The sequence below is a fragment of the Gouania willdenowi genome, chromosome 3, assembly GCF_900634775.1.
Source record: "Gouania willdenowi chromosome 3, fGouWil2.1, whole genome shotgun sequence".
NCBI classification, from domain to species: Eukaryota; Metazoa; Chordata; class Actinopteri; order Blenniiformes; family Gobiesocidae; genus Gouania; species Gouania willdenowi.
Genome location: NC_041046.1, coordinates 7,375,340 through 7,394,806, shown reverse-complemented (window position 1 = coordinate 7,394,806; position 19,467 = coordinate 7,375,340). Strand labels below are relative to the sequence as shown.

The following is a 19,467-nucleotide window of genomic DNA, read 5'->3' as shown; positions in this document are numbered from 1 at the left end:
AAATTTGCCCTGACAGAAGGACTGAGCTACCTGAATTATTTGATGGGTCAAATGAGATGCTCAAAAGGGGCGGATTTGGCCGCTGGGTCTTGACTTTTACATGTGTCAACCTCGCAATTAAAAATAAGGGGTGAATGCGAGCGCGATAGCTACTTCATAGCCTGTGCCAACACAATGTAAATACTGTATATGATGCGTTTCCTCTTGAAATAAAGAAAGAAGTTGATGACTCCAAAATAAAAGCTTCTGCTTTGTTGCAAAAAAGAGTGATGCTTTATAATAATATTTCAATATAAATCTTTTATTATTATTATTATTATTATGCAGATCAACAATACAAGTAAAGCTTGACATTTATTCAATTGGAAACATGCATCAACTTCTTTGTGCATTTTAATGTTGCAACATTGTTGAAACTATCTTTTTATTTCATAGGAATATTTTACAACTCAGTGATAAATATTTGGGTGTTCAAATCTAATGCATGCAGTGGAAATAATTAGTTTCCTTCCGACCTGAGACTCAGTGTTTTATGATTGTAATGTCATTACCACTTGGATCCAGCAGGTGGAAACATTGGATATCTTCTTTAGGATTCAACAGCTCTAACTGAACTACAGGTAGCAACTACAAAGTCCAATTGTTTTCCTAATCAGTGAGGTTGAGTAATGTTTGTGTCATCTATAGTGTGTTTTGATAGAATTGAAAATCATTTAGCAATAGAAATCCAGCCCATGTTTCTGCTGATGCTCAGGAGACGTGATGGTATCAGCAGGCTGAGCCATGCAGTCAGAGGAACTGCTCCCACACAGAGTCCAGCCCTGCAGCTCCAAACCAGGCTTGATGTCCAACAGGTCACCCTTCATCCTTTGGTTCTCTCTTATTGCTGCCTGCCACACCACCTCCAGCTCCTCCTGGACCTCCCTGCAGAGCACCAAGGGTTTATATGTTTAGACTCCCAAAATGGAAAGAGAGAGCAACATCATTATAATAATACATTTGATTTTACATAGCGCTTTTCATAGACACTCGAAGCACTTTACATTGATGTGCATTATTCTTTCACTCCACACACAGTGGTGGTAAGCTACTAATTTGGCCACAGCTGCCCTGGGGCAGACTGACAGAGGCGAGGCTGCCATCGGCCCCTCCGACCACCACCAACACTCACTCACACACAACATCCATACTAGGAAATGTGTGAAAAGTGCCTTGCCCAAAGACACAATGACAATGACTTGGAGCGGGATTTGAACCCCCAACCCTTCGGTTATTGGATGACCCACTCTACCACTGAGCCCCATGACGATCACTTTAAAGGGGGGTATCATGTTTTTTTCAGGCTCATAATACCATTCTACCCATACCCATACCCAAAGTTTACTAGAAAATGCAGCTAATATTAAAAAAAAAAAAAAAAAACTTAAAAGAAATTTCCCTCTGTAGCACAGTTCATGGTGCTTCGATTTTGCCTCTGTGTCGTTAAGAAACTCCAAGCTTGTCTGACACGCCCATGGACACTCCCCCTTCAGTACTCATACAAACACATATAGATTTTTGTTTTTCTGTGCATTGAATTTGGCTACTTTCAACATTTTTACATCGCTACAATACATTAGAATGATTATCAAAGTGAGGAATGCTAACGTGCAGACGGAGATCTTTGTCACACACACACACACACACACACACACACACACACACACACACACACACACACACACACACACACACACACACACACACACACACACACACACACACACACACACACACACACACACACACACACACACACACACACACGAGAAGTAGTCCAGGGTAGTGATCGCGTTGTTTTTTATTAATCCACTTTCAAATAAGCTCTTGTTTTAAAGCAGTCATCTGAATTTTTAAAAACTAAAGGGTGGCAGCTACCAAGATGAGCAGAGTAGACCAATCAACACAGTTATCTCTCAGCTGTTTTTGAGGGCGGTGCATCCTGGAAGCGGGGGGAGGGGTGCAAGCTTTTATTTTTATCTTAAATGTAATTTTTTTATTTTAATTTTAATGCGTACATAAATGAGTACAGACAACATAAGCCATGGGTTTCTTACAAATGTATTTAAAATAAGTAAATGAAAAGCTAAATCTGCGGAGGCGGGTGCTGTGGGTTGAACTAGAGAAGAGAACATTGGAGGGGGAGGGCCCTCGTCCCCTCAAACAAAACAGCAGGAAAATGGCTGCTTGCAGGAGATTTAAAGAATACTAAAAAATGTGAATCCATCTGAGAAACACTGGAGGCATGTTTTTCAGGAGGGAATGACACTAACATATCATATAAAGCTTGAAAAGGTGTTTTTTATATGATCCCCCCCCCAATTACATTCCTCTACTGTCGATACCTTCTTATACTGTTAACTCATTCACTGCCAGCCATTTTCAGAGCAGCCAACCCCATATTTTAGATGATTTTCACTGATCTTTCAAGACCCACAGAATATATTGTTCTATGACAATGTTTAGACTCTCTACTTTCATCAGAATTTTTTTCTTTTTTTTTAAACATATCACCAGTTGGTCACTGCATCATGGTACAAGCTCGATATTCACGGGAAACCTTCGTCACACTGTCTCCTAGCAACCCAGGCCGAAAAACACAATTGACGTCTTTAGACATCTTTGGCAGTCAACGTTAATAAACCAACAGACATCTTTAGAAAATAATTCACTTTTGTTTTCAAAGTGAACGGACGTGTTTTGTTTATTGGATCATGTTAGGGTTATAATCTCAGCATGGAGGTAAACTCAGACCGTGACACCGGATTGGCTGGTTGCGTCTATTGTCTCTGCTATCATGCAGTTATCACATGAACTAGCTTCCCTACCACTACTACATTACCCATAAGCTCCCACGCTGAAAGGAGCAGGCTCACATCCACCCATATTGATATTTTCTCATTTTTGGTAATCCAGAACATCACCAAAATGTAATCATCTGTTCCTTGTCCCATCATCAACATTTCCTGAAAATTTCATCCAAATCCGTTTATAATCTTTCAAGTTATCTTGCTAACAGACAGACAGACAGACAAACGTAGGGTAAAACGTAACCTTCCGCTCTGCATTTTGACGGAGGTAAAAAGACATATTGAATTGGTCTAAAGCACCAATACTTGTGCTTTAGTTTTGTATTATATTTCTTTAAACTGTTTTTATTATTATTTAATAGTTTTTATTTAAGGTACAAAAGTTTGAATTTATCATAACGCAGTTATGATAATTATAATGAATTAATCACTACTGATGGATTATTTGTATGAATTAAAAGTAACAAAGTGCGAGCGTGTCCTTTAAAAACCAGTGAACAGCTTTAGGGTGAATACTGGATGGAAAACGTGCTATTTTTACTTTCAGGCATCACTGTAGCAACAGTAAGTGATCATCAGCAGACATATTCAACGACAGTGTGCTGCCATTATTCTTTTTTTTTTTTTTCACTTGTCTGCACATGTTGTCAAAGGTCAACACTACATGAAGTGCAATCATTATGAGACAGCAACGCATGTTTGTTGTTGCAATAAAACAAATTGATTTATTTTATTGCACTTAATGACAGCCTTCATGACACCTTATTCGTTGCTAATTACAGTGTAATGTCAGCCTTATGTAAAAAACTTCAAGTAAAGTGTTACTCATATTTCTAAATCAGTCATTTTAACTGTACTTAAGTACATTTTAAAATAAGTCATATGTTACATTTCTACACTCAACCATTACTGAGTAAATTATTATTTTTTTGTTTTAAAATGATCAATGGACTTTGTGAAACTACAAAAGATGACCCAACAATAGGGCTGCAACTAGTCATTGAAACGATTAATCAACTAATCGGATGATAATAATAATAATGGCTTGGATTTATACAGCGCTTTCGTCGAGGAGACTCAAAGCGCGTTACAGAAACCATTATTCATTCACATGCCAGTGGTGGTAAGCTACAATGTAGCCACAGCTGACCTGGGGCAGACTGACAGAGGCGTGGCTGCCATTTCGCGCCTACGGCCCCTCTGACCACCACCAACATACATGCACAATTCATACACACTCATACAAGGCAATGTGGGTAAAGTGCCTTGCCCAAGGACACAATGACAATGACTCGGTTTGAGCGAAATTTGAACCCCCAACCCTATGGTCACTGGACAACCCACTCTACCACTGAGCCACGGTCGCCCCCGTGATGACAAATCGTACAATTCTTTGCTCTATGTTGCTACAATCTTTAAAACTTGGAGCAAATTACGACAAATAAAAACAATAAATAAATTTAAAAAAAGACAATTCCCAACTTAAAGTGTAAACAGGTTCCTTACAAACACACAAAAAAAATGGAATACATCAACACTAGAATCTGTTTCAGTAATGGCATTTACACATTAAAAAAATGTTTGTGCATACGGGTCACTCCATTAGTGTTATTGTATATAATTTATTGATTTTCATTATTTATAATGAAATTATTTTCTAAAAAAAATAAAAAGCAAAGCACATGAAAAAGAAAAATAACTACATTACTGTGTTTACTGTTTAATACAAACCACTGCTGCTGAATGTAGTTTATTTATATCTAATAATGAGTTACATAAAGTTATGGTTGATAAATTTCTCATTGATTACTATAATTAAACCAGATCAAGCTGATGATTTATTCATTCAGGATATTTAGGTGTAATAATCACAATAGTTAAATTACAGTCTAATGGGACCAGCTTTGTCCGTAAACACTTGAAAAATAATTAAATATATTGCGTTTCACAAGCTGGGATGGATGAACAGTGACATTAGTATTTATGCTAACATTTATTTCACACGAAGTGTGACATGTTAGTGTTTATCCTTCCATAAGTGTTAAATCTGAATATAAAGAAATCGGTGACTCTTTGTGGTTTGATGACACTAAGCTGTGTAGTTTTTATATATCAAGTAACAGTACTTCTGCTGGAGTCGATATATCAGATTCAGATTGGTTTATTGTCATATACATTAATAAAAACAGTTCCACTAAGCAATGAAATGCTTTTGTTACTTGCTTCCTGTGACAACGACAGAACAGATAATTATATGAACCAGACAATGGCAATTGGCGGCCCGGCGAACCACATGTGGCCCTGGTTCTAATTCTGTGCGACATAATACACACAAAAGCACATCAGATACACAAAACAACAATTACACAAAAATTCCCAAAACACCAAAAATACTCAAAAAATAAAAAGCCACATATTGACAATAAACAAAATGTAAAATGTACAACAAGAAATAATAAAAATGAGATAACTCGTTATTTGCATTTTTTCACGGGGATTACTAGAAAACACCCTGGCGGAGGTCCCTCATAAATTTCTAAGCTGTGGGGTGTTGTAGTGACCAACTGTGTCCTGAAGATGACAGCAGTGCACCTTTAGATGAGAGCCACTGATGCTACCCAGCAAAGCAGGAAGAAGCAGGAAAAAGGGAGATTATGGCGCTACAGAGTGATATTGTGAAGTATCCAGTAGCTCACAACACCACATTCTAACAAAACGGGTCATCCCTGCATGTCGGGAGGAGGGGGGTGTGGAGGGGGGTACTAAATACCCCCAGCTTGTGAGCCAGATAGCAAAATAATAGGTGACATGGAAGAGTTAGCAGCGCACCTTTGGATGAGAGATCATCCATGCTCAGCAGAGTTCAGAGGGAGAGAGGAAAGGCGTTTACGAGACAGAAAATGGCGCTACATACAGGGTTGATGTTCACAGCAGCGGATACTCGACCAGAGCATGTGTGGAACTCATTCAATAGTGTGGTGATTGTGAGATAAAACCATAAAAAAACGGGGCAAGCAGTGACACTCTGCATGTTGGGGAGGAAGAGGAAGTTACGTGTGCAGACTGATGGGAGAGAAAGTTGGAGAAATGCCAAAATACAGTAAGAAATCCATTCAACTCTGACCCAGATAGATAAATAATAATAATTTTGCAATCAAAAGCCTTGTCTCAGTGTTTTTTTTTTTTATGTTTTATATAAGGAAACAATGTTCAGACGTTAAAGTTGTCACTAAAGCAAAAAAAAAAATAGCTTTAAAGTCACTGACAGGGTTTTTTTTTTTACTGTTTTCTCAACTTTTTTGCTCTGAAACTGAAGATTTGTGTAAAACTTGCTCTATTCAACGGCTGATTACAAAAGAATGAAACGAGCCAGAAACAAATGTTTGGTTTTTTTTGGATGAAAGTAGAGGCTTCAATCTTTTCAAAGATTTCAGATAGTCATAGTAGAAAATATTCTATGGGTCTTTAAAATCAGTCAAAAAACGGCTGGCACTGAGGGGGGTAGAAAATCTGAAAATGGCTGGCACTGAATGAGTTAATACTGGCATGAATGTTGATAATGTGGCCCTCGGATCAGACAATCCCGTTTTTGTGGCCCTGCTGTGATAACAGTTGCCGATTCCTGACATAACCAAAGTGCCCAACAACAGAATCAAATGCAACTGAATAAGTGCAGCCAATGGGATGTGTGGACACCAGTGGTGGAAAGAGGGGTGGAATCTACTTAAGTTACTTTGATAACATTTTACTTAAAGTAAAGGTAAAGTTACTGGTGTAAAAATCTACTTGAGTATAAGTAAAAAGTAGATCACTTAAAATGTACTCAGAGTAAAAGTTACTTAATTATTTTTTTCTTTTTTTATTGCTCCCATGCAATAAAAAAATAAAAAGACGTATATACAGATCAAACTAGGTTCTTTTTTTATTATTATAATTTATTAGAGAACACCATTTCAAAATAACGTGCATGATGTCAATTTGATGAGGTAAGTGCTTGTGTCAATACATCCAATGTGTCAGAGCATCCAATAAATCACCTCTGAAAGCTAGAAATGCGTACAGTAATTATCTATAAAGTCTATAAAACATTCAGGGTGACGCGCGCACGCCTACAAATACAGTTTTATATTAATAATAATAATTGTAATTAAAATCACATGATCATTGTGTAAAACTGCTGATCAGTTGGCTACAACACCTGTAGCTGTTTTAAAAAGAAACACGCAGACAATGCTTAAAGACGCAAGGTGGCTTATCAGGCACTGCTGGAGGACGAGGTGCACGGGAGACCACAAGCTGTTCCTCCACTGTAAAGAAGCTCACTCTGCCAGGTTCTTCATTGATTGGTCAGACACTGCAATCTCCACCCCTTTAATGTGAGCGTGCACGTATTCAGGCTGAAAACACTTAACGCTTAAATTAGCATGTTGTGATCAACCTTCGTAGAACAGCTTTTCTCTGACAGGGAATGTTTGGTTAGTTGAAGCCGGCTAACGGAGATTAATCCATAATATAATGATCTAGATCGGTAGCATAGGCCTTTAGTGAGTCTTTACATCTTCTTTACACCTCTGATAAACGAGGGTGACAATATTGTCTGAGGATGACTGTGACTGCATCCAACAAGGATCAATTTTAAAAACTCCATCTTGTGCTGTGCCAAAGTACAGTTTCTGGGAGTGCTTGGACTATCAATACAATTACACACAGAGCTTCCTCTTCCAATTAGATTTCAAGTCGTGCAATAGGTTTTGCAGGTTGTAAATAAAAAAGGAGAAAGCATTTTGCCTGCAATAGAACGCTACAAGGATAAAAGCAGCAGACTTTGAAGATGTCTTATTCCAAAAAGTGCAAAATACAACACACATGACACTGAAGGTTTTCTACTGGAAACGCTTACGTTACAATAACAAGTAGTGTAGCGTAAGGCTTGTAAACTGTGCATAGCTTTGGCCATAATTGACAACTCTACTTAAGCCCCCACTATATGAATACATACTTCCAACGGACACTGTACTAGTTTGTTAAATAATAAATACATTTATTGCAAAGCTGTAAAGGAGAAAATGACAGATATTTATTTATTTGTGGGTTTGATTAGACAATTTGATGAATGCCATGTGGGACTCATTGGTCACGAGTTAAAATGGTCCCCACCTATAACATAACACCGGTCCTGCAACCGCAGACAGTCGAACATATTATCAAAGTAAACAAAACATATAACCCTATTCGAAAGAGGCCATAGAAACAACTGCGTTCAGGAGAAATATGAAACAGACGTTGCACAGACTGAGAAAAAAAGCCTTAAAAGATAAGGAGACGTTTTCTAGTTTCAGGAATGTCCCTCATTCCACTTCTCATCGTTATTGACTCTGTTTAACCGTTTTCTGTCAACATTTCACACACTGTTGTTTGCTAAAGCAACATTTAAAGCAGATTTTAAGTAAATATCTGCAGCAGATACCACATCACACTTTCACAGGTGTGGAGAAACACATTCCTCCATGATTAGTCAAGACAGATTAACACTATAATGTACAAGTCTAATAAAAAAAAAAAAAGTGTAAAAAGTCACCATTGAGCTGACTTCACTTGGAGCGGAGGATCACTGAGAACCGTTTAACTCACATGCACGGTGCACTGCGCGCGCATCGTACAGCATATAACCTTAAATCCGCTCTTTTCTGAAGGGGCTCTGGCTTCCTGCGCTCAAGGCTGCAAACAAAGCGTGTTCCAGCCTGTCCGCGCGTGCTGACATCTCCAGGAGTTTGGACACCTTTGGGTGACCTGGCGGTGAATGTCGAGGTTTGGGCGCTCAGTCAGTTCAGCCTCAGCGCAGCAGCGCTATATAAAAGTAATGATTTTTTTTTTTCTATCGTACCGCCCCCTAGAGATTGTTGCCCATATCAAAAACTGTCGCTGAATGTTTGCATGTTCTCCTCAAAAAAGAAATGAATGCTGAGACAAAAAGGACGTGACATCATCTGTTACTGAGCAGTGAGTGAGAGAAGGAAAAAAGAGGGAATTAAGGATGGGCATAAGGATTAAGAAGTTTCTTGTCATTTCAACTTTTTTTAAAGGTCCAGTATTATGCTATTTTTCACCCATCTCCATTTGTTCTAAGAACCCCAACAACAATTTGAGGTTTATTTTCCAAAACACACATTTTCTGGAGATTCAGCCCTCTGAAAAGTCACTTTCATGACGCTCCTAAAAACAGGAGCCTTCATGCATATGCATGAGTGGGCGTAAACACACGCTTTCAGGAGCTGCTATAACTCCCCCATTTGGAGCTGATTTTTTACTAAACGTGGAATAACAAGGGAGGGAGGAAACTTTAAAGGGGTCTGAATTCTTTCCGTACCCACTGTGTATGTCTGTATATATATATATACAGTATATACACACACAAGTATAGGATCCGTGCACAGACAACATAATAGACAATAACACAAGAAACAAGAGTTGTTCCTGTGTTTAGTGGGTGTTAATTTTAGTTTAAATTAGGGTTTTTTTATTTTCAAAAAAAGAGAACACTTGGGCCATCGGCATACACAAAGTACTCAATGTTTTCTTAAATCTACCTTGTAAAATAAAAATACAATATAGTAGAGAGATAAGTTGTTATTGTCCATAAAGTTTAAAAATGTATTTATCTCTATGTAACAAAGACTTTAAAAAAAAAAATGACTGAAGTTAATCCTCTTTATTATGCATTATAGCGATCTGTCATTGAAAAATCTCACATAAACCTTTTTAAAATCTCTTAATCATTGAAACAATGAGAAACAACTTCATCTACAAATAAAACAAAAAACTAAACCTCAAGGCGTACAGAACACTAAATGATTAAATCTACACTTCAATGAATAACTGTGAAAGTTTGTGTCACATGGTCCCATGTTGACTATGAGCTTTATTCTGTCTGTTGTCATGGCGACAGGGACGTGATGAGATGTCGACTGAATGATGGAAAATTAACTTCCTATATTCTAAGTTTCTCCCAGTGGCTCCTTCGTTTTCAAATCTCAACTCCCTCTCTGAACCTCCATGGAGGTTTTATCATCCAGGAGGATCTTCCTGCTAAACACTTTTTCATTAAATCCACCAGTATTAGTTTTCTTTTAATTCATCTTGTACTTCAGTCTCTCTTCTCTTTTCCTCGCGTGTGACCAATTTGTCAGCATCTATCAGTTACGTGTGAGTAAATTACCGTAATGACATGATACTGGCAACTCATCAGCTTTCAGGAACTGCTGAAAATTCTCCTATTGAGCAAATATTAGTGGAGTTACAGTAATTAAAATTAACGTGTTTCTCTAGATAAGTTCTGAAAACCTATTTATTTCAGAAAGTGTTTTAATTCCAGTGGATTATGGGTTGTTTTAAAACCATGTTTTGTGACTGTAAATGTATTTTGTATTTCTATTGTAATTTTGTGAAGCACTTTGTGACTTCTCTGTTTATTTCATGCCACAGATATTTTAAACATTTTACACTGTTCAGTTTCCACTTCTCTGGAATGTTCTGTAGCATATGCAGTTTATTTTAATTCACAAAAAAAAAATTGTACGGATCTTATTGCATTCACAGAAAAAAAAAGTTCACTTTTTCTGAATTGATGAGATAAAAATAAGTGTAGGGAATCAAATCCTCCAAGTTGAACTGACTTAGATACTAGTCTCGCCATTCAACGGAGTCTCCCACTGTGAAATGCAAATTCGCCCACGGGGGGACCTTCTCCCACTTCCTGCTGGAACAAAGTTACAGGAGAATCCAATAAGAGTTTGCTCCTGTTATCACCTCTCTTTTACATTGTGATGAAAAGGAAACATCAGTCAATGTTTACATGCTAAGTATTCAAACTCTGGGCTTCGACATCCTGCGAATTTTGGCACTTCCAGAACCCTAACCAGAGGTCCCACAGGACGTTGGAATAATACCAGCTTTCGGTTTCCCGCTAAATGAGAACAAAAACTGTACTATGTTTGAAAAGTCACAGAAGAAAACATTATTGGAATGGTTCCTGCAGAAATTGAAATTGCAAATATTGTCTGTCCTATGCCACTCTTTTTCAGGTAACTCAATAACCAACAGAATGCTTTTTTAAAATGTTCAATCATTTAAAAGGTGCTTGAAATACCAGGAAACATCACAAAGGTTATTTTATTAGGTATTCACAGTTAACCATAAAGTAGAGAAAAAGCATAACATGAATTTCGACATTCGGGTTTATGAAGTACTAACTATGCTATTTTTCAGCCGTGTCTGGTATCAAACTGTCTCATAATACATTATATTTCAAAATATGACGTTGAAAAGATGTTTTGAAACATGTGGAATTAATTATTAGGCATTTTTCTATGTTTAGGAATTCCCTCTTTTGTCTATGTCATTCCACTTCACGCCCACACATGAGACACACCCACAAGCTGAAAGCAGAGACATTGACCAATCAACGATATGATCTCTGAATGATCAACCAAAACACCTCCTCCAAAAGGCGTCTCTAAATTCTTTAAAAAGATGTGCTGCTCCAAAAACTTCAGTTTTGGACACGGGCGTTCATGCTCAACAATTTCATTTTTATTTTATTTGTAGTTGAAACAGTTAGATTTTTAAGACACAACAACCAGAGGTTCGGACGAACCCTGCTCGCAGCGAAAGCCTAAGACGCAAAACAGCGTGCTTGAAAGCCGACCTTCCTTCTGTCGTGGTCTCCCTTCTCCTAGTCTGAAACCGGCTGCAATCAACCCAGAAGGGGTTGTGGATCGGCCAATAGAAACCCCGCTGTTTAACAAAACAGAACTCAACGGCGGCACGCCAGCGCAGCTCCTGCTACACAAACTTTGTTCCTGCAAACCCAGAACGCCTCCAGGTCCAACCCGGACCGCATATCAAGGTATGGACCAGCAAACATTGGACCAGCAGAACCAACTCACTTAAACTTCAATACATCCTCATACAAAGCACCCATTCCTACAAACACACAATACCCCAATATGTTTCACACATCCTCTTTGTTTTATGAGCTCGCTTTATGATTTTATTCTTTGATTTTACAATAGTTAGTCTAGATTAGTTTAGAATAGTGATGTAATCCTCGCTTTTATTAGCTTAGAAATGCATTTAATCATGATTTAATCACCACATTGTTCTCGTTTCTTACTGAATTATGCAAATAAAAGGTTAAACTGTAATTGTTGGTTCTTCTGATTTATTAAAGCTGTGTATCTTAGGTGTAGATGTACTGTACGAATCCACCACCCTGGTTCAATACTTGGTTTAGTCTAAAGAAAAAGTTAGACATATTTCCTCTTTTTAAGGGGTGGCATCCTGGCATTCGTTGAGCTAATAGCAATAATCATAATAAATATTCTCATTTACATAACCCATTAGTAATAACCCTTATCTTCCTACATAAGTAAATTTAAAAAAATGTCCTGTTTTTCTTTTTCTATAGGAAATATTTTTCAGTTTTTCTGGGTTGATGAGAATTTTTCATTAGAAATATTTTTATGTTTTTAAGTCGATGACATAATTTTACAAGGGGAAAAACCAAAAAATAATTCCTATAAAAACATATCTCATCACCTCAGAAAAAACTTAACTTTTTTCTTCTGTGAAAAGTTTACAACTAATTTGGAAAAGCATGAATATAGCTTACTTAAATATAAGTTTGTGTTTTGTGAACAATGCAATCATAATATTATTCACATTTTTCTTTAAAGTTGATAAATGTTGTAAATAAGGAAAACATAAAGGAATACAAATTGGAGTGAAAAGACCCAACGGTGACGATCTGCCTTAAGGATGAGAAGACAGATTATGATTCTATATCTGGATTTCCAAGGAATGAATTATTCATATGAGCTCAGTCTGCCCTCTGAATTCCTTAAATCTGCAGTAAGACCTTGCCCCAGTTAAATGAAGAAAAATTAAACGTGCAACAGAAGCAAATGCAAACTGAGAATTATGGTCAGGTTATTTGAGGTAATAAAAACTCTCTTTAATGTGAAAGGGTTACTGGTGGCAGGAGAACATCAGGAATATGTGTCCTGAGTGAAACATAAAGTGTAAGAGCTATTTAGAGTGTAAGGGCTGCTTGTTATTCAGAGAAATGTACTGCGGCAAACACAAGCAAAGTCCTGGGCTGCACAAACAGAAGCTAAAAGAGGATTATCTAACCATCTACAAAGGTTCAAACACTTGTATCAGGATCTGATAAATCTGTCTTCATGTGACACAAAAACGGTGGTTCTGTGCTTTGCACCTTTTTGGCAAAAGCAGTCTCACAGATGGTGATTAACTTGTGGCCACAGCACTCCTTTTCAATGATGCATCATGAATAATACATGACCATTAAAATAAACAGGGACTCAGGTGGTTTTTAGTCGCTCTCATTTCTATCAGTAAAGTGCAAAAGAGCACTTCCTTCGGGAAATGAAGTTAGCAGTCACACTGAGAATGTGAAGCATGTAAATAAAGCAGCTAAGGCTGATGATACTGTGCACTCAGGTAATGTCAAAATCAATGTTCCCTCAAAGCTGCGCACTGCTCCTGTGTTCTCTGCATACCGCAAATCTATGCAATGCATGAATTATTTTTTTTTATTTTATTTAATTTTTAAATTAAAAATTCAATAAATGGAACTGCAACAAAAATAAATAAATTACAATTCATTCTGTACGGTTAATTTACGATGCAACTCAGTGAGTGACAGGTGACTTCAAGCGGAAACTACACTGTTTTAACGTGTTTCATTACCCAGCCAATCAAAGCCATCAACTGCACTTCAAGTGTTCGGACCCCTGCTCTGCTTCCAGGTTAGCGGATAGCTAAAAGCTGGATGTAATACATAAGGTAAATGTTGCTAACCTCTGATTACCATGGCAAAAAAAATGGGTAGTGTTGCATCCACTCACCAAGCCAAAGTCAAAAAGAAATGCGGCAACAGCTCATAAAGTCAAGACAAGAAGCTGATGGAGCCATCAACCTAAGTCTACAACCACTGGAGAAGTGAGAAGGACAGACGAGAAAAATAAAAGTAAAATCAAGGTCAGATTTCTAATTATTTTTAGTTAATTTATTAAGAATTTTCATAAATATTAATCATTGAATACTGTTACTAGATTGAGTTGTAGAAATGCTATTAAAAACTGTAATTGTGTATTTCCCAGACAGAGTTACAGCAACTGTGATGGACTAAAACAGTCCTTCCAGGATAGATATATATAAAAAAAAATTAAAAAAACTCTTCCTCACCCTCCGCGGGCGGTCTCTTTTTTTCCTCCAAGCTCGGGTCCTCTAACAGAGGCCTGGGAGCTTGAGGGTTCTGCGCAGTATCTTTGCTGTTACTCGAACTGCACTTTTCTGGACCGAGATGTCGGATGTATTTCCTGGGATCTGCTGGAGCCACTCCTCCAGTTTGGGGGTCACTGCCCCGAGTGCCCCAATGACCACGGGCACCACTGATGCCTTCATCCTCCAGGTTTTCTCCAACTCTTCTCTGAGCCCCTGGTATTTCTCTAGTTTCTCGTGTTCCTTTTTCCTGATGTTGAAGTCGCTTGGTATTGCTATGTCGACCACAACGGCTTTCCTCTGCTCTTTGTCCACCACCACAATGTCTGGTTGGTTCGCCATTACCATTCTGTCCGTCTGTATCTGGAAATCCCACAGGATCTTGGCTCGGTCATTCTCTACCACCTTTGGAGGTGTTTCCCACTTTGACCTTGGGGTTTCCAGCCCATACTCTGCACAAATGTTCCTGTACACTATACCAGTCACTTGGTTATGGCGCTTCATGTAAGCGTTCCCTGCCAGCATCTTACACCCTGCAGTTATGTGCTGGATTGTCTCATTGGCCTCTTTGCACAGTCTACACATGGGGTCTTGTCTGGTGTGATAGATCTGGGTCTCTATTGCTCTGGTGCTCAAGGCCTGCTCCTGTGCAGCCATGATGAGTGCCTCTGTGCTGTCCTTTAGTCCGGCTCTGTCTAGCCATTGGTAGGATTTCTTGATATCCGCCACTTCAGTTATGTTTTGGTGGTACATCCCGTGTAGGGGCTTGTCCTCCCATGACGGAACCTCCAGCACCTCATCTTCTGTTCCCCATTGTCTGAGACATTCACTGAGCACGTCATCTGTTGGAGCCTTGTCCTTGATGTACTTATGGATCTTGGATGTTTCATCCTGGATAGTGGCTCTCACACTCACTAGTCCTCGGCCTCCTTCCTTCCGGCTAGCGTACAGTCTCAGGGTGCTGGATTTGGGGTGGAACCCTCCGTGCATGGTTAGGAGCTTTCGCGTCTTAACATCTGTGGTCTGTATCTCATCCTTTGGACAGCTTATTATTCCTGCAGGGTCTCTGATTACTGGCAGGGCGTAGCTGTTTATTGCCCGGGACTTGTTCTTGCTATTGAGCTGGCTTCTTAGGACCTGCCGTACTCATTGGAGGTATTTGGCCGTAGCCGCTTTCCTTGTCACCTCTTCGAGGTTGCCATTTGCGTGTGGGATTCCGAGGTACTTGTAACTGTCCTCAATGTCTGCTATTGTTCCTTCTGGGAGTGAGACCCCTTCTGTGTGGACTACCTTCCCTCTCTTAGTCACCATCCGACCACATTTCTCTAGCCCGAATGACATCCCAATGTCTGCACTGTATATCCGGGTGGTATGGATCAGTGAGTTGATGTCTCGCTCATTCTTAGCGTACAGCTTGATGTCATCCATGTAGAGGAGGTGACTGATGGTGGCCCCGTTCCTGAGTCGGTGTCCATAGCCAGTCTTGTTGATTATTTGGCTGAGGGGGTTCAGACCTATGCAGAACAGCAGTGGGGACAGGGCGTCTCCTTGGAATATGCCACATTTGATGGAGACTTGTGCAAGTGGCTTGCCATTGGCTTCAAGGGTGGTTTTCCACTGCCTCATCGAGTCTGCAATGAAGGCTCTTAGAGTCCTGTTGATGTTGTATAGCTCCAGGCATTCAATGATCCAAGTATGTAGCATTGAGTCGTAGGCCTTCTTGTAATCAATCCAGGCTGTGCTCAGGTTAGTATGTCGGGTTCTGCAGTCACGAGCGACTGTTCTGTCTACCAGGAGCTGGTGTTTGGCACCTCTGGTATCTTTACCGATTCCCTTCTGAGCTGTGCTCATGTATTGATCAATGTGCCCGCTTATCTTAGCCGCTATGGTGCTGGACATGAGCTTCCATGTTGTGGAGAGGCAGGTTATTGGGCGATAGTTGGTTGGGACTGTACCCTTTGAGGCCTCCTTTAGGATCAGGATTGTGCGCCCTTCGGTTTACCATTCAGGGTGGTTCCAATCTCTCAGCAGCTGGTTCATTTGTGTTGCCAAGCGCTCATGGAGTGCCATGAGTTTCTTAAGCCTGTAGGCGTGTATCATGTCAGGGCCTGGTGCTGTCCAGTTTTTCATACCTTGGACGTCTGCCACTGTGATGGTAACTGGATTCTGTTCAGGGAGGTTGCTGTGGTCCTCTCTCAGAGCCACCAGCCACTGTGCATCACTGTTGTGTGCTGCCTCCTTCTCCCATATGCCTTTCCAGTACTGTTCGGTTTCCAGCCTTGGTGGGTCTGTTGCGAACAGACAATTTACTTGTCTGGCTTCGTTGTCTCTCGTGTATCTCTTTAGGCGGCTGGCCAAGGCTTGGAGCCTTTGTTTGGCAGTTTCCAATGCTTCAGGTACTATTCAGGTACTTGCTTTTTCATTGCACCTTTCAAGGCCTGCAATTGACTCACTTCTCTCCGTGCTGCCTTGATGTTAGCCTCCAGCCTTCTTTTCCATGGTGGGTATTTCATCTCATGGTTCCTCTTACGATAGCCAAGCGTCTCGAGGATCACTGCTGCTGTGGAGTATATCAGCTCATTGGTTTCAGTGATGGTTGATGTAGGAATTGCTCTCACATCACATCTCACATCTTCTAAGGGACTTTCTGACAGTACTTCTCTTAGTCTTTGTAATTGGCTTCGGGGTTGCCTGCTGGACATTTTTGACATGATCTTATTTTTCAGGTCAGTCGCTGCCTTGTTCAGCGTGATTGCACTTATTGGGGCTTTGTATCCAATCTCCATTGGGGGGGCTGGTGTTAACTCCCCTGTTGCATTGGTGTTGTACCTCGTCAATCTCAAGTTGTGATAGCAGTTGCCGTTTGTGGATGACTGAGCTACTAGTTGTTTCGCCGTGAGTTTGGACTGTGGGTTTCGAAGTAACCATTTCTCCCACTCTTCTCTGTGCAAGTCGGGTGACTTACCACTTGAGCTATATATATATATATATATATATATATATATATATATATATATATATATATATATATATATATATATATATATATATATATGACTGAGTTACAGTAATTTACACTGTTTAGTTTTTTGTCTTTTTCATTGTAAGTGGTTCATATTACTTATTCTATTAAAAGTATTCTAATGGAAATACTACTGTAATTTGATTATTTTTATAAGTCATGTAACTTGTTATGATTACAGTTTTTGCACATCTAAAGTTGCTCACAGTGGTCCAAGGAATTGTCAGGAGGTTTGTGTGTATGCTCAGACTCACAAAAAATTAGGAGGAACATTGGTCAGAACTACAGTCACCTGGTTCGATTCATCTCAATCCATGAACTTAAAAGTATAGTCTGCAATCCTGTTCAGAAACACTTTCTGGGTGAAATGGTCCTTCCATCCTGAGTAGTCAATACATGATGGATTCAGGAAAAGGAACGAAAACAATCAGACTTCTACTTACCACAAATCTTAATGTTGTAAAGAATGAATGAAATCACACATTCAATTCCACTCTGTAATCCTAAGAACTGTAGCCAACCCACATTCAGAACAAAAGACCACAGCACACAGCAGGCCATTATGTTAAAAGAGAGAAAAGTCAACAACTCGGCGAACTCTGCCTTTTTCCACAAAATAAACACAGAGCTCTATAACAAGAGCCAACGTGAAACTGCAGGCTGAGCTGAATCCACTGATATACAGGTCAGGTATGTTACGTACCAAAACACCACCACAAAATCAGAAAATACACAGCGGAAACAGTCAGCAATGATGACAAATGGTGTTTTACCTTCCACAGGCCTGATCCTTTCCTCAATCTTCTTTGTGGATTTTTACCGGACTGCAGTGCTTTCGTGTTGTGGCGTTTGTCATTTTGTGTTATGTTCTGAGCTTCTACGGCCACCGTATTATTCAGTTCATTAATTTCTGAGTTATTATGCTAACCTTTATATTTAGTGACGATAGATACCGGTAACTTAGTTACTTAGTAGTAAACCCTAGGGGTACGCAATGGCACTGCAGGGGGTACCTGATAGAGAAAGAGTGGAAAAGTAACAAATAATATTAAAAACATGGTCTTTTATAAGGTACATTTTTAGTTAAAAATGATAGTCATAATATTGATGATGGAAAGGATCTTGATTAGAACATGAACTAAAAATACAAGGTCTTGATCACACCAGGCGTAAGATGACCGTAAATGATAAAAAATAAACAAAAAGAAACATAGAATTAAATCTATACATGAGGTACTAATACTTTTTTTTTTTAACAAAGTTTGATTATATATATAAAATATGTCATTACTATTTCCAAACCCGTAATCAGAAAAAACTTACTTATCCAAAGCACTGTGAGTCATTTTCCTCACGTATGCAACAAGTCACGGTGTGTGTGTGTGTGTGCGTGTGTGTGTGTGTGTGTGTGTGTGTGTGTGTGTGGTCTAACTCCAGCTGTGGCACAGATTGCCTTTCCTCCTAAATGGTTATTGGCTCCCCTGTTTTGGCTTTCCAATCTGCAGCTGTGCCTTTTGTTACATCGGTTTTTAAGTTGTTTTTGGGTCTTCTAGTTTAGATTCGTACAAAAAAATGGAAAGTGATCTCAACCTTCAACAGTCTAAAAAGCCAGCCCTGCATCTTCATGTTGAAGCTGTGTGAACTCTTGGTTTAGGTTTTGAATCTTATCAATTTATATTATGTTATACATTTCATTTGATTAAAATGAATGGTAATATAATGGGCTGGTGTTCTTTTTTTGTTGTTACATTTTTTCCCAAACAGACTTGCAGTCAATGCACTGTCCATCCACTAAATAACTGCTGTATATTTATTTTAATGTGAAATTCAATAACTTTTCTTAGAAGCCACAAATGCACTCCTGTCTACCACTTACACAATTACTGCTCTTAAGTTAATACATGAGAGTTCTGGTCTCCTCCCACAGTCCAAAAACATGTTTTCAGGTTCACTGATGTGTCTAAAATAGAAGTGGCTTATGAAGTTGGCCTCCAATTGGATGGTCTGTCAATTTGTACCAACGACAACTGGTGGTTTCTAGCGGTATTGCATGAATTACAAGTTTAAAAAAGTTGCAGATCTTTTTCAATAAATGTGCTCCAGAAGTCACGTTTTACAGATTCAGCCAATAGTGTGTCCCGGTTTGATGACACAAGTATGCACATATCAATACAGACACAGAATTGATTAGACACAGACACACTTCTTTTAGAAATCCTAACTCTACACAAATGGATTGAAAGAGTTGAGAAAGTTACTAAAACTTCTGCAGCTGACAATAGTGAGGTACAT

General features: G+C 39.1%; 1 protein-coding gene across 2 annotated transcripts in view; it reads right to left on the bottom strand.

Annotated features, from left to right (window-relative positions):
• Positions 1 to 529: 529 nt before the first annotated feature.
• Positions 530 to 19,467, bottom strand: part of cep89 (centrosomal protein 89) — a 124,630-nt gene continuing 105,692 nt past the window's right edge. For both annotated transcript variants that reach the window (XM_028477268.1, XM_028477269.1), the window contains one exon: positions 530 to 924. In XM_028477268.1, the coding sequence (XP_028333069.1) occupies positions 714 to 924 (211 nt within the window). In that variant the 3' untranslated portion in view covers positions 530 to 713. The remainder of the gene's footprint in view (positions 925 to 19,467) is intronic.